Source organism: Aedes aegypti, chromosome 3 (assembly GCF_002204515.2).
Source record: "Aedes aegypti strain LVP_AGWG chromosome 3, AaegL5.0 Primary Assembly, whole genome shotgun sequence".
In the NCBI taxonomy this organism is placed as follows: Eukaryota; Metazoa; Arthropoda; class Insecta; order Diptera; family Culicidae; genus Aedes; species Aedes aegypti.
In genome coordinates this window covers 405,157,761-405,172,657 of record NC_035109.1, presented here as the reverse complement: position 1 = coordinate 405,172,657, position 14,897 = coordinate 405,157,761, and the positions used below count along the sequence as shown (strand labels likewise).

The 14,897-nt window shown below is 38.5% G+C and overlaps 1 protein-coding gene and 1 long non-coding RNA gene across 2 annotated transcripts; one reads left to right on the top strand and one right to left on the bottom strand.

Annotated features, from left to right (window-relative positions):
• Nucleotides 1-206: 206 nt before the first annotated feature.
• LOC5566687 lies at nucleotides 207-9,350 on the top strand. The gene is given in 3 exon segments (XM_001651044.2): nucleotides 207-732; nucleotides 7,738-8,131; nucleotides 8,134-9,350. Coding segments are annotated over 3 exon segments (1,371 nt in total). The 5' UTR covers nucleotides 207-529; the 3' UTR covers nucleotides 8,908-9,350.
• On the bottom strand, nucleotides 2,574-4,126 carry LOC110679861. Its single transcript, XR_002502762.1, has 2 exons — nucleotides 3,136-4,126; nucleotides 2,574-3,048 (listed from the first exon to the last, which is right to left on the bottom strand). It is a non-coding gene; the product is annotated as an uncharacterized LOC110679861 (long non-coding RNA).
• Nucleotides 9,351-14,897: the final 5,547 nt, after the last annotated feature.

Genomic DNA, 14,897 nt, shown 5'->3' with positions numbered 1-14,897 from the left:
ATTTTCTAACTATAACGCCTACGCTCGTTCGTCAAAAAAAATTCAAATATTTTCAAAGGAATTATCATTGAGGAATTAACCTTAAATGGTTAAGTGTTTGGTAAATATCAGCCAAATATCCCATCACTCATCAACGGCTTCCGCCCAAAAGCGTCTGGCAGCCCTTCCCGGCGACCAATCAGCGTCGACCACATCAACCCATGACGTCATCGTGGGTGGTGGGCTGATCCGCCTGCTGCGTCTTCATTCGTTCGCAAGCTTTCACAGAGGTTTCATCAGATTTTTCGGCTGGCCGCATAGAAAAAAGAATCCGTCCGCAGGCCAAAACCTACGGTGCGATGAACCAACATTTCCAGAAAGCGATTCCCAGTGGAAGGATCAACAACAAAAAGTATCGTCCGCGGAAGTTGTTTTAGCGGAGTTTTATCCGACGAAAGATGAAAGTTTAATCAGTGAAGAAACAAAGCAATTTTGGAGTGAAAGGAAATTTCTGGAATAAAGCAAACGGAATTCTCAACCGAGGGTCAAAATGAGTGCCCCCATCGTCATCACCGTACCCACAAAGTACATCCCGATCAATTTGGCCCCGTTGGCCATCAAGACCGAGTCGTCGTCGTCGTCCCATTCGTGTTCCCTTTCGGATGCGGACGAGTCGTCGATGGATGAGTTCCTGGTGCGCGGCAAGAAACGCCGCCTGGACCATCTGACATGGGAGGAGAAGCTCCAGAGGAAGTAAGTGTGGTCTTTTTGTATAATTTATGGGTTTTCCGTTGTGGGTCTGGGAATCCCCATAGTGATAACCTTCGGCGCTAATGACGTAGCAAAGTTCTAGACGTTTCACCACAAAGTAAAGTGGGTGACGTGTAACTAATGATGTTGCAACGTACAAACAGTCGTCCCGCGGTTATGGATCAGTGACAACAATTTCAATTAGAGAAAATTTGGTTTGAAATCATCGGTTGGTGGCAGAGATGCATTTGAATGCGTTCTGTTCATGTTCTGTTCAAACAATTTGCCAATGTCGAATTCGTTTTTGAACATACGTTGAACCGACGCAACCCGTTCTGAATCACAGTTTCAACCCTATCCCGATTAAGGTTCGACCGAACTACAATTTGCTTGACGTTGGTCTGTTGGTGTGTTGATCATCGACCCAGATCCTACAAACGAAAACGACATAAGTTTGATCACAGGACTCTGTTCATCGTGTGACAACCGTTACCTTCGTTCGTTGTTCTCGATACAGTCACCCCACAGTTATGGATCAACTAAAGGTCATTTTTCAGAACAAAATGTGATTAAAATTTATGGTGACGCTGTACAAAACTACAAAATTACCTGCCTGGCACTGCAGGAGCTGTTCTCGAGAATACACCTCAAAATTTGCAGTTATTTACGAAAAAGTGTCGATTTCTGCAGAAATTTCAAACGTTGTCCACCCCACAGATGTGGATCAGTGGGAACGGAAGATCCTTATTATTGATCAAAACACTATAACAGCAATTTATCTGTGAGGTAAACGAATGCTAGTAATGCTAGTGAAAGCATACGTTTTGGCGTTTGTTCCGGAATCGTCTTATCTTTGATTCATAACTGGTTTCTAATGCCCCTCACTTAAGAGTCAACGCTTATGGGAATAGGCTTGACGCTATGCATAATTGTATTATAATTGATTGCGATGCTATACAGATTTATGGTTCACGTAGGTAAAATGTGTTCTGCGTAAAAGCAATTCTATTTGATGAGATATTCCCGTTTTAATTCAACTTTGATCCATATATGTGTGCTATCCATAACTGTGGGGTGACTTTATATGGCAGATACAAATAGGATGCAGATGCAGAAGCATTCAAGTTACAAACTGTATTCAAGTACGAAGCTATTCATTAAGGCGACTGTTGCTCAATCATGTCACAATTTTGAATTCATAAAAATCAGTTGGTATCAGCATATTTTCTGCATGTAAGCGATACATTCCGGATCAATATTAACAATGAGGATTGAATTTGATTACTTTGCGATTTCAACATGGCTGTCAAAACGAATAACGGGTTTCTTCTTCTTTTTCTTCTTGGCATTACGTCCTCCTGGGACAGAGCCTGCTTCTCAGCAATGTTCTTATCAGTACTTCCACAGTTATTAACTGAGAGCTTTCTTTGCCAAAGTTACCATTTTCACATTCGTATATCGTGTGGCAGGTACGATGATACTATATGCCCAGGGAAGTCAAAGAAATTTCCATTACAAAAAGATCCTGGACCGATCGGGAATCGAACCCAGACACCTTTAGCATGGCTTTGCTTTGTAGCTCTCTGTTCTCTCTCTGGAGAGCTTGAATGCGTCCAAGCTCGAATGACTTTCTCATTGTAAAATCGGCTAATAGTGGGTCTGCTAGAAGTTCGTGGATCTATTCCATTTTTATGTGACTGTGCCTTTGGATTACAACGCTGAGTTCGTTCAAAAGTTGCCGGAGGAGCAATTGAAAGGATCATGTCGATGGTTTTATTATTCCGGCCGTAGCATACCCCCTCAATCAAGAACACTGAGCCAACTCTCTCGTTCAATGTTATATGGTAGTCATATAAATCTGCACTATTAGATTTTCATATGAAAGTCGCCACAGCATGAAACTGTGTGTTTGAAGTTATATGCATAACATATGAGATGACTTTTCTGCATCCATGTCCATGTAATATGCAAAACAAATACGATCTACGAGTCGTGAGCGTAGGTGAACAACATTTGCATATCTAGTATATGCTATCATAGTCTAATATAATATATATTTGCAAAACTTGTATCTTCTGAGTGCATCCAATGTATTTTTTATTGATACTTTGAATAGTTGACACATAGTATCTAACAAATAACGAAATTTTCTTTAATTGTCATGTTTTTAACATTTATTTCAATTAATTCATTCATTAGTAACATGTAATAATTTCGAGATTATTTTTTTGTTCAACAATGAGAGAGCCTAGTATCTTTCTTAGTACTTTGGCGTTCACGGAGTTTTTGGGTTGGTGTCCTTGAAAGTTCATCGATTTCCTACAAAATAAATAACATCCAAATTTGGTATTACCATTCTCTGTTCAGTAGTACTAGTTAGTTAGATCACATACAGTTAAAACTTACTTTCCATTGTCAATAATATCTTTATCTCTAAGCTTTGATCCCAACCATATGTAAGATGCCACTTCAATTCTCTTGAAACAAGACCATTGGTGAACCTCGGGTGAATCATTTTGCAAACTGAAAGAAGAACAATCCAATCAAACTGCGTTATCAAATCAATATGAAACTTACCATTCAAAATTTACAAAAGAGCAAATAAAGAATTGCTACTCCTTCAGTATTTTTGCTAGACAAACTCTCCATCTGTTGCGATGGTTGCGATCAGGCCCGGATTTGGGGGGGGTTGCCGAGGGGGCAAGTGCCCCGGGCCCCCCGATTGAGGGGGCCCCCCGAGAATTGAAAAAAAGTGAAAGATGAATTATTCTTTGCATTAATGATCTTTAATTTAAAATGCATCGGAGATATCGTTTTATGGTTAGCATTAAATTTCATACGATTTTCATCTGTATTTTTCAGTTTTAATGAAAATCCTTCTATTCGGCGATAAAAACCATCCAGGTTAGCGTTAGCGTAGATAGGGTATACTTCGTAGATTGGATACTAGCAACATTAATGTTTTGTTTGATAATCTCATCGAGACTGCTTTCAGAAACAAGGCTGGGAAAAAAAAACCTTGATTCAATGAAAACATTCAAAGCAAGTAACAGCCTTTTGGATTAAATTACAGTGCTCCTCTATGTTCTGGAATGATCCTGTAAAATCGAAGATACTCGGTAATTCATTTTTTTTTTTTTTTATACCAGAAATTTGATGTTTCCATATTTTACTGTTACTCTTTTCCAATGGTGTCTTTTTTTTTTAATTTTGCATTATTATATTCATGGTTTTGTTTAAATATTGCATTTTTTACTAAAAGTTTAAAATTGACCTTAGTTTTGACTGAAATCTACAGAATTTAAATACAAGTATATTTGAACCGATCCCTAAATTACTAGCCCCAGTGGATTAAATATCAAGGTTATTTTGCTATGGTCTTTGCAAAATTTCTGCTCGAGAGCTATTTACAGAAACTATAGCACCATCTGCAGGTTGTCTAAGCGAGCATAGTTTTTCCAAACTGTTGATAATATCTCGAACAGTAATTATAAAGTAAGGAACTAAAACATGAGCCTTGAAGAAAGCTTATGTAGCTAGTTCTGGAAGTTGTTATTACACCGCGAGTGATGCTCATGTGTTTTTCTGAAAGCAATTGCTCCTTGTACTCATAGACTAGTTTAATTTCTGATTGAAACAAAGCTTGATAATTGTTTGTTGTTTTAGCGTTACGCAAAACAAATTGAGTATTTCAAATATAGTTTAATCGAGTCACGATATGATCTTTTTTTTTTTCTAACAATAAAGGTAGGGAATCAGAAATTACCTCACGATATAATACCAAAACTAACCGTTTCGCTTATTTCTTCAATAACAAATGCCATTCAAGTTCATTAAATTAAATTGAAAATATATTAGTTCATTTTTATTATTGTTATCCAAATCTCGATAATCATATTGTCTTGATAGGAAAAGGAATATTTTTAATTTGATTGAGAATGATTCAGTTGAAATTCAATCTTAACATATATTGTGTAAGACTTTTCAAATAATTGATACATATCTCGCATAACCTGTGATCTCGCCCTAAAAGCCGTTGATAACCGAGTGTGTAGCTCCTTGTTTCTACACGCAAAAAAATTGTGCGGTAAAAACTACTATTTTAGGGGGTTAACTTAAGCGCTCGCACCGGCAATTTTCAGCAGACCATAAATGCGCTCGATTTTACCATGTCTGTAGTCGAAATCAGATTGTTGTAAATTATTTCTGTCAGATGTACCAGTAATGTGGTGGGATGTACCGTAAACATAGTAAATTGGTCTGGAATTCCATGGTAGTTTCAAGAATGGGCGTAGTCAGCTAAAATAGTAATTTTTACCACAGAATTTTTTCCCGTGTAAGCAAATGAATGGACCAGGATAAAAACTACCACCACTGGGAGATATAGGAGTATCGTCTTTTCATCGTAGCATTGTTGAATAACGTGTAAATCCATTCGTTTGCTCGGTAACAACAAGCTACACACTCGGTTACCAATGGCTTTTAGTGCGAGATCACAAATTATGCGAGAAATGAATGAATAAGCATCCAAACCAACACCACTGGCAGGAAGAGAATGATCCTTTCTTCACCATAGAGTTGTTAAATCCATTTAAATGCTCAGAAACAACGAGCTACACACATAGTTACCAATGGCTTTTAGGGCGAGATCATAAGTTATGCGAGATATGATTTATTTTACGTAACATTCATGAAGTGATGTGGTTATAGTATAATTCGTGTAGTATTACTTTTTTTTTTTAATTTTTCCGAATATTTCATTTCTATATTACTTAGCATTTTCCACTCATTTTGTACCAAGGGCCCCCCTCAAGAGTTCAGACCCGGGTCCACCGAAGCCCAAATCCGGCACTGTTTGCGATCACTGGATAAAATAATACTGATGATATGCAGAATACGCATATAACAAATGCGTTGCCGTTTAAACCGCCGAAACTATATACGAGGCATGTACTGGTTATATGTCTATTGCATATAGCTTCAATGTAAGCCTATGACTGTTGTGTTCATTAATATGCTGTTGAATTAGAAGTGCTTTGCAAATGATACGCATATTAATCCATATCAATGTTATACAACAAGGATACAGTAGAACTGATATGAAATTTCTTATAAATTAGCCTGTTTGATTCATTTTAGTGAAGGTGGGCTAATAAGATGTATAAACTCGATTCCTAGCATCAAACCGAATAACATCGAAAACGACGATTCTGATTAATCAATTTCGGAAACACCGATTGACTGTTTAACGATAAACTTGCGACGATCGAGGCGCCACCATATTTCATAAAACGGAGGTTATTAGAACTAACTTGGAGGTGATGATTTCGAGGTTATTTGGCAATTTGGAGGTTAAAATCCCCTCCAAACACTAGCGATTTTGCGGTGGGATGTTGACGTTTGATGACGAATAGCGTCAGCATCTCGAACGCTTCAATTTTAAAGATTATTTGGGTGGCCAAAAGCCAAAAGGAGAAGAAATACTCAACCGACAAAATGTTGCGAATGGAGTGTCAAGTATTTATCCTTGTGTGAATATTAGGTACACTGTTGTTGAAATAAGTCTTAAATATTATTTAGACTATTAAACAATTTGTTGCAATATAAAGAAAATAATAAAAATAAATATATTTTTTATCTCTGAGATTACAATACTTTCTCACGAGATCACATGATTCTCTCACAAGTAACATAACCACAATCTGGAATGTTTGGCTCTGGCAATCAGGCTCCCGCTTGACAAGCAAATTGAGTCAGACCGCAGCACCCAGGTACCATCCAGTCAGGGAGAATCCGGTTATAGAACACACAATAAGTGAAACTGCGGCTCAAGGGACTGATGGTAGCAATGAAAACCAAATCTCGCTTTTGCAGGCGTATCTGCAGTGGTCGATTTCTCTTCATCGATTTTCCCTTTCAGAAATAATTCCAAGGATTCTACTAAAATGTTCCATTAGTTCATCTAGGAATTACTTCAGAGATTCTTCTAAAGGAGAGAGTTCTCAGAGAGTTCTTTTAAAGGATTTCGCCATTTTTTCCTTCCCAGATTTCCTTGAGAATTCTTCGTAAATTTTATCAGAAATATCTCCAGGATATCTGTCAACAAGTGGTCCAAGTATTCGTCCAGGAATTTCTCCCAGTTGAATTACCAGTTTTGCTGGTTTGCTATTGACAAGAAAAGTAATGAGTGCAAAATTTCTTCCAAGAAATGGTCAAGAAAATTACATTTCTTTGATCGCTTTACGCAGTTGATATGAAATGTCCTTTCAAATGGGGGTTTGTATAGGAAATTTCTTCACTTTTATTGAACAAAACAGCATACGTAGCTTTAGCCTAGATTATCTCCAGGAATTCGTTCCAAGGGTTTTGAATTTCTCTTGACATATATAGCTACGAAGTCTATAGGACGCTTTATTAAGAATCTCATCAAATTATTTTGAACTCAGTAATTATACTTGACATTTATTTAGAAACAATATATCCAGAAATTTAATAAGACACGGACACCGTCTTCAGTCATTTAGCTGCACAGACTGCAACTTAACACTAGACAACGGACAAGGAGTTGCTCCAAGAATCATTCCACGACTCATTTGTATTTCGTGAAGGATTGATGTTGAATGAAAATTTCCACTGATTCCACCAGTGATTTCTTAAGAATGTTTTCAATGGGTTTTTCCAGCGATTTATCCAAGAATTTGGTTAGGAATTCGTCTAGAGATTTTCTTCAAATTCTATCATGTTTTTTTATTACAAGAATTTCTTTAGGGTTTCTTTTAAAACTGATCCAGTTTTTATCCAGATATTTCTCTTAGAATTAGTGAATTTACCAGGAACGTTTCCATGGATAATTCTTCAAGGGTACCTATGTAGTACTAAATTCGTTTTTTTCCGCTAAACAGCTCGAAGATTTATTATGAAATATGTATTGATAATCTGCGATACATCTCCCACTTCTTTTTAATTTAACTAAACAAAAATTCTCATAAATTCATTTCTGTATTTCAGGAAGTTGAAGAACCGCGTCGCAGCACAAACCTCTCGCGACCGGAAGAAAGCCAAAATGGAAGAAATGGAACAAACCATCCAACAGCAGACAGACCAAATCAGCGAACTGCAACTGAAATGCGCCTCGCTCCAAGCGGAAAAGGACACCTACTACAGTAAGTGTCTCGATCTGGAGAACCGCCAAGCCGAGCTAGAGCGACGACTCAACGATCTTCAGCAGCACCTACAGTTGAACGCCATCAAGTCGGAAACGACGACCCCAGCAGCCTCACACAGTGTTGGCTCTGCTTCCACCCTTCTAGGATCAGCAGCATCCGCCCAAACCCCTCAGCAGCAGGGATCTTTAATGGAAGCACAGACGACACTGAGTCAGGACAAGATGGGTCTGAAGACCGACGAAGAAAAGGTAGCGACGCTGTGGAAGATAGTTGCTCTCTGCCTGCTCTACAGGACATGCTCGAAGACTTCGATGTGTCCAAGCTCGAAGAGCTCGCCGAAAGCCTTCTGGCCAATGTCACAAGCGAACTGGAAGGAACTGATCAGGGAAGCATCCCGTCTGATGCCGAAAGCGCAAGCACCGGCTGCGGAATGCCTGGATCAATGGTGGGGACCTCACCAGAACAGCTGGAATCCGGCGAAAAAGCTGATCAAGGAAGCAGCCTAATTCTGACCACCCACAACTACTCCAAGTCACCCTTTCATGTGGAGAAACCGCACAGCAGCACAAGTCAGCAGTCCAACCTTGATCAATCGCAATCGACGGTCTTCGGAACCTACGACAACGACAGTAATTGCATCACAATCGTCCTCAACGACGACGACCAAGAACTTCCACTGGAGGAGGAAATCATTTGCGAAGAAACGGGAGAAGAATTCTTCCCCCACGAGCGGGACTTCAACGTCAAGTTGGTGCCGGTTCGGGAACTACTCTCACCCATCCCCAGCACCTGCTCCAACTATTCTTCCTCGGATGAAGTGAAACAGGCACCGGAAGATGAGGAGCAGCACTTGTTCAAGTGTCCCTTGACGCCCGTTTCGTTCGTGTCGGATGGAGGATACGAGTCGTTGGGATCACCCAATGCGTTCACGGATTTCAACAGCAGTCCCGCCAGTTCGTTGGACAGTTTTTGGAATCTCGATCTCTTTCCCATTTTAACAGATATGAACTAAAATGCAAATGCTACCCAGTTGTAAATATTTCCCGTTCCTTCAGTGATGTACAAATTTGATACTAGTGTTAGGTCGTTAGGTTCTTAAGCTTATCTCTTTTAAGGCTTCGTGAGTTGAGTAGATTAAGGTTAGATTGCTGTACATAGTAAACACCTTTAAGAAAAGATTGCTATTTATCGTTTTCATTTATTGTTCTCTCTGGTTAGAGATGGCTATTTGTTCTGCAAATGCTGTGTAGTTTTTTCCTAGTTGATAGATTTATTGTTTTATTTTGTGCACAAAATAAATGTAGAATGCTATCATTGAAACATGATCTTTAGTAGTATAAGGAAAATCGTAAAATACGTAATGATGAAAAAGTATAATTGTTACATATTTTGTGAGTTTCATATTACTCTTTGAAAGGATGACTTGAAAAAAAAATAAACAATTTTAACACACTATTCATAATTACATGTTTTTTACAGATGACATTCTCCACATCTCCGAAATTTATTTTTTAATCTTGTCAGTTATTATTTCTACTTTAATCATCCGCTATTTTTTGAGTCGAAAATTTCTGGCGCCATGAACCACTAAAGAGTCAGTTGAAATTTGAGCTACGAGTGCAGTGACGTGTGACGTGACAAACCTCGACTCAAATGGGTAGAGTCCCTCTTTGATTAAATCAAATGAATTTAATAAATTTTATACGATGAGGTCACGTTATTTGAATCAAGTCTCAGTTCGCTAAATGAGTCCGACATCTCTCTTCACACTCTACTCGTAGAATAAGTCCAATTGTTGTTTCTTTATGTTGAAGACGAACCAAAGCCAGACCTCAAATTTTCAAGAGCACAAAATCAAACTGTGTTCTGAACTAAGAGAATTCGATCGATTGACCACCACCAGCGTGTGACCAATCGAACATATTGTCAGAATGAAAGGTTGTTTGGTTTTCTAGATTTGTGTTCTTGAAATGTTTAGATGTGGCTTCGATTGATCTTTACCTTAAAACATATGCGGTTCTATTGTGTCAGATATGGTGTGAGGTGAGATGAGGGATCTCGTCTTGTATGTACGCTATGTCTAAACAAGCAGATTATGAAGATCGAATGTACCTCGGATTTTTTGGGTCCACCACCAAAGGCCAAAAGCACAGAAGGCCGAAATTTTAAAATAAATTTCAGTGAAAGCCACAAACATTCAACACAATTTTTTTTTTATTATTATTTTTTTTTTTTTTGTATGGTATTCAGTTGGAGCTGCCTGACAGCTTAACTTGTCAAGGCTGAACCCTCGGTCTGGCTTTTGCCAAGTTTCCCCTCTACCAGGACCAATACTCAGACGGACTATGGCGCCCACATGAACACTGTTTTTTTATTAGTATTGTGACGTGGTAGTTTTTCAAAAGTACCCATATTCCCTTGCTTCTGAGAAAAGGAAGCATTATGAAAATCAGCAGCTCCATTAGAATTTGTTTGAAATAGTAGTGCATTACTAATACTGTCTAGTCGAAATGGTTTTGAATAATTTGTCATTCAAGTGCTATTCTGATTACTATTGTCTTTTACGTAAGATTAGAGTCTTAAATGTCAAGTGTCGTCAAGTCTTAACAAAATTAGGCTGTTTAGTAGTAGTTCTAGTTAATTTCATTTTTTGTTGTTAAAAATATTTATTGGTCATTACGTTCATATATCCTTAAAGAAAAAAGTCGCTTTCCTTGTCTGTTCAACAATTTTCCGAAACTAGCAAGTGTACCCTAATGATCGATCTCAGCGTCTTACTTTCCATAGTCATTTTTATAGTGAATATTGAAGAGTAAAGTTACCTTAGGCTTCTATTACAGTCCCCTACAAGATTCACTTTTCGGTGGCAAATGCAATGCTTCACAACGCCTACTTTCTACTTGTAAATTTTGCGAAAATGAAGCTGGAATTAGATTATTTATACCGCTGTTACAAAAGAGGTATTTCTTATTATGGCAATGTAAAAACCATATTAAAATAAGATTGTCGCCACTCATTTCTACTCAGTGAATCTACTAGTCATTTTCCTAAGAGTTCCTAAGTATTCCCTACGTCGTATATGATAACGATGTATCTAACTAGCTAATAGTAAGAGTGGCTACGGATCATTCTGGTTAGCAAAAGGCAAACTGAACGTCGCGAATAGTATTAATGTCCACTTCGAATAGATTAATTATTTGAAATGGGCATCAATTCTATCAATGACGCAGAATGTCCGTTGGATCACATCCGAGATATTATTGCGTCTATGCCATATGAATTATGACGCGGCTTTAAGCAAAAAATGCCAAAATGTGATACCACCACTACAGGTTACGCCTTTGGTTTCCATCATATGGGCTAATGGATTATGCCCTCCCATCGCGGCAAGGTCGCATAACCAAGGGGAGGGACAAACATTCAACACATTTTTCTACAATATTATGGACTTTTTTACAGTAAGATAAAGCGGAACAAGATACTTGTATCACCGTAATAATGACCACGAATTAAATTTACCTATTTTGAATACGTTAAGCCTTAAGAAGACCAACAGAAACATTGAGATTGACAGGATTTATGACTGACCATGATCCATTTTTGTGAACATGGATTTCCGTGTTGCCAAATTTAAACCGAGTCAAAATCGAACGGGCACTGTACGATGAAAAGTATTCTTATTCCTATTCTTATGATCACTTAAACACTTGTTATACCCTGTCTCAGGAATCATTCTCCTGCTTGTTGCGTAAAAGACTATGTTGGCATTATACCGGGCAAACGCTTGCTGTACAAGAAAACTCTCGAGCATAGCTTGTCTGAGCTTCAGTTGAAGCACATCACTGCTAAAGACTCGTCAAGTTCATCTGGGAATCCTCCACTTCTAGTTGACAACATGTACAACAGAGAAGATTTTCTTTAAAAAGCTTAAAAATTGTACGAAATCGAATCGTTCACGACCATTACCAGCGAATACGAACATCAAATTTGGATAGTTATTCAAAGAGATGGAATAAAATAAGAAAACGAGAAACAGAAACAACAAGAAAATTAAAAAAGGTTAGGAATTAAAAAATAACGAGAATAAATTATCCAGCTTTTTACGCTCGTCATGCTATAAAATATTTGACACAAGCATACTACCACCACTGAACTGAAACTCGAAAATAAATCCTTAGTAACCCATCAATAATAATGATAATTTTCATTGCTGAGTGACAACTCAAACTAAAATCTTATTTCGATTTGCATATATAACTCTTCAATCGCCTTTAATCATTTCCTTGCTTTTTAGGTTTCATTTAGATCGAGTCCGCAATACTTCTTTGAGCTCCCATCGGAACTGACGAATCCTAGCATCCTAGCGTAACAGTTGTATTTAGAACGCACAAGGAATATAGTACCCATTCCCCACAATTCCTTACAGGCTGTTCGGGCAGCCAAGGCCCCGCTGATGCAGAAGTCTTGGTCGTACCGGAACCGGCGGACAACCTCTGGCACTCATTCAGCAGTATTGGAAGTGGGACGCAAAAGAGGCTCACGTCCTATTCCCCTAAGGACGACGAGAGAAGCAAGCATACGGAAACTGAAGCACCTGCCCCTGCCACCGTTCAGTGTGAAACTACGTTTGACCCTGGGAATAAATCGCGCCGTCCCAGACGGAGACGTGTTCAAGCCCAAGCTGATGGTCTAGCCAACGCACCATAGGCACCAAAGGCCTCTTCCGACTCTCAGGTCCCAGGGCGTTTCGGGTGGGGGAGCTTTCGGCGTGGTGATCCTATTAAAATATAAAATTTACGTTGAAACTCGTGGTTTATTTAGACGGCTTGGCTGGCACACTATTTTGGCGGGACGTATCAAACTATTTGTCGCCGATACCCCCTTTTGAGCCTCGCGGTTTTCTTCTCTCGAGAGCGAGATATTTTCACTGTATCCGCTCCCATCGATGCCACTTTCACTTCGCTTTCTAAAATTCACCACCCACCAGTCCGTTGTGTTAGTGCTTGATCGCCACAGCCATCGTCATGGTTTAAATTAAACGTTAATTACCTTACAATATTTAACTCTAACACCACACCAATCAATAAACAAGTTACCGTTCAGTAACAAGTGGGTGAAGATTGGGACGCCCAATTCCTCGAAGGACAACGTTGGAGTCAAGAACCCACCCAGGCGTAACCCTAGAAGATCCTGCCGAACTCTCTTTCAGTCAAAAACGACTGCTACAACTAAAATTCCGAAAACTCTGGAGCATATGCCAGCTGCTTCTTCATCTCTGTCAAGTCTGGGCCCCACATTGGGAGCTCTGTTGAAGACTGAAAACGACCGAAACGAAATTCGATTCGAAAATCAGAAGGTCCTGAAATAGCAACAACCGATACCACACAAAGAACCTCTGCCTACAAACCCGTTTCGGAGATATCTTTCTTCGCCCCACTTGAACTGGAGACTATGAATGCACAGCTCTATGACATCTTGCATTGCTCCCGCTATGGAACTCAAGCTATATGGGACCTCTACTCGACGCAGCGATGTTGGAAACCACACACGACCCTCTATATGATCCAACAATTTCGGCAAAGGTGACAACTTGTCAGGGCATGAGGTAGGCGAAACTCTAACGGAGTCTGCAACTAAAAAGGGAGGTAGAAAAACAAGCCGTAGTAATCGTTCAGTGTTTGCATTACAAAGGAATATGAACGGCTACTGTAACAATCTTGCAGACCTAGAGTTGCTGGTAAAAGAACAACATCCGGGAATCCAGGCGATCGCGTTGATCTCTTCATAATAAATAACATTCTACGAAAGGGTTACCAATGGTCAATCAAAATGGGCTCAAACTCGTACCATTCTGTGGCGATTGGTGTCGCCTCGGATCTGCCCTTCACAGTGGTAACGTTAAGCACCGACCTAATAGCTGTAGCAATTCGCATATCATGGCCGCTTCCGGTATCAGTAATATCTATATATCTACCAAAGAGGCACATACTGAACTTAGAAACTCAGCTTTGCGAATATGCGGAATAAATTGACAAAAAAAAAACAATGAAAACCATAAAAATTAACTGTTTGTCAAGGCTTGCTGAGGACATATTTCCATGTTTCAGTTCAGTGATGGTTGCCAGCTTCTGTCAGATATTTTATAGCATATTGTTTTTATGGCAAGCGTAAAAAGCTGGATATAAAGCAACGTACGAAAACAAAAAAGCATAAACTACGGCTGTAAACTATATTGTTCAGATTGTAATCTTGTGAATATATAATAAAAAATGAAGAACAGAGTGAATCACTATTCGTGGCCACTCTATGTTTGACAAACTCTGTATGTTGAACCAGCTACTAGACTATATATATATATATATATATATATATATATATATATATATATATATATATATATATATATATATATATATATATATATATATATATATATATGCCCACATATCATGTTCGGGATCAAATTGAAAAATTCCTAAACGGAGACGTAAGACTTTCATCTATGCACAGAAAAATTAGACTTATTTCAGGTAGTGAAGTATAAAAGTATAATTTGTTTTTTGTTATGGTTCAAATTCTACAATAAAAAATATATAGGTACAACTAAAATATAAATTAACACATAATAAAATGACTTATTATTATTCAAGAACAATCAAAATCACACTACATCATCCTCGCCTCATTAAATTATTTTTCCTAGAATTGCGGAAAATGTAGAAGGAGTATAAAATAAACTAAACAGGCGTTTCTCCCATGAAATGAAAATCTAAAACAATCACTTTTTATACATCTATTCTCAGTCTGATTGAGCTAAATCTAATCACGTCACTGATCAGGTTCATGTCACTTTTATCACTCGGTCACTCGTACGCAGTCTAGATCCGGAAGTCCGTCCATGTGCTTGGCCCATGTGCTACTTTTAGGTATGCAGTAGTTTCTCGATTTTATCACTGCTCGTATTAATATCGCTTCATTACATCACTCTCGATTTCAGCACGT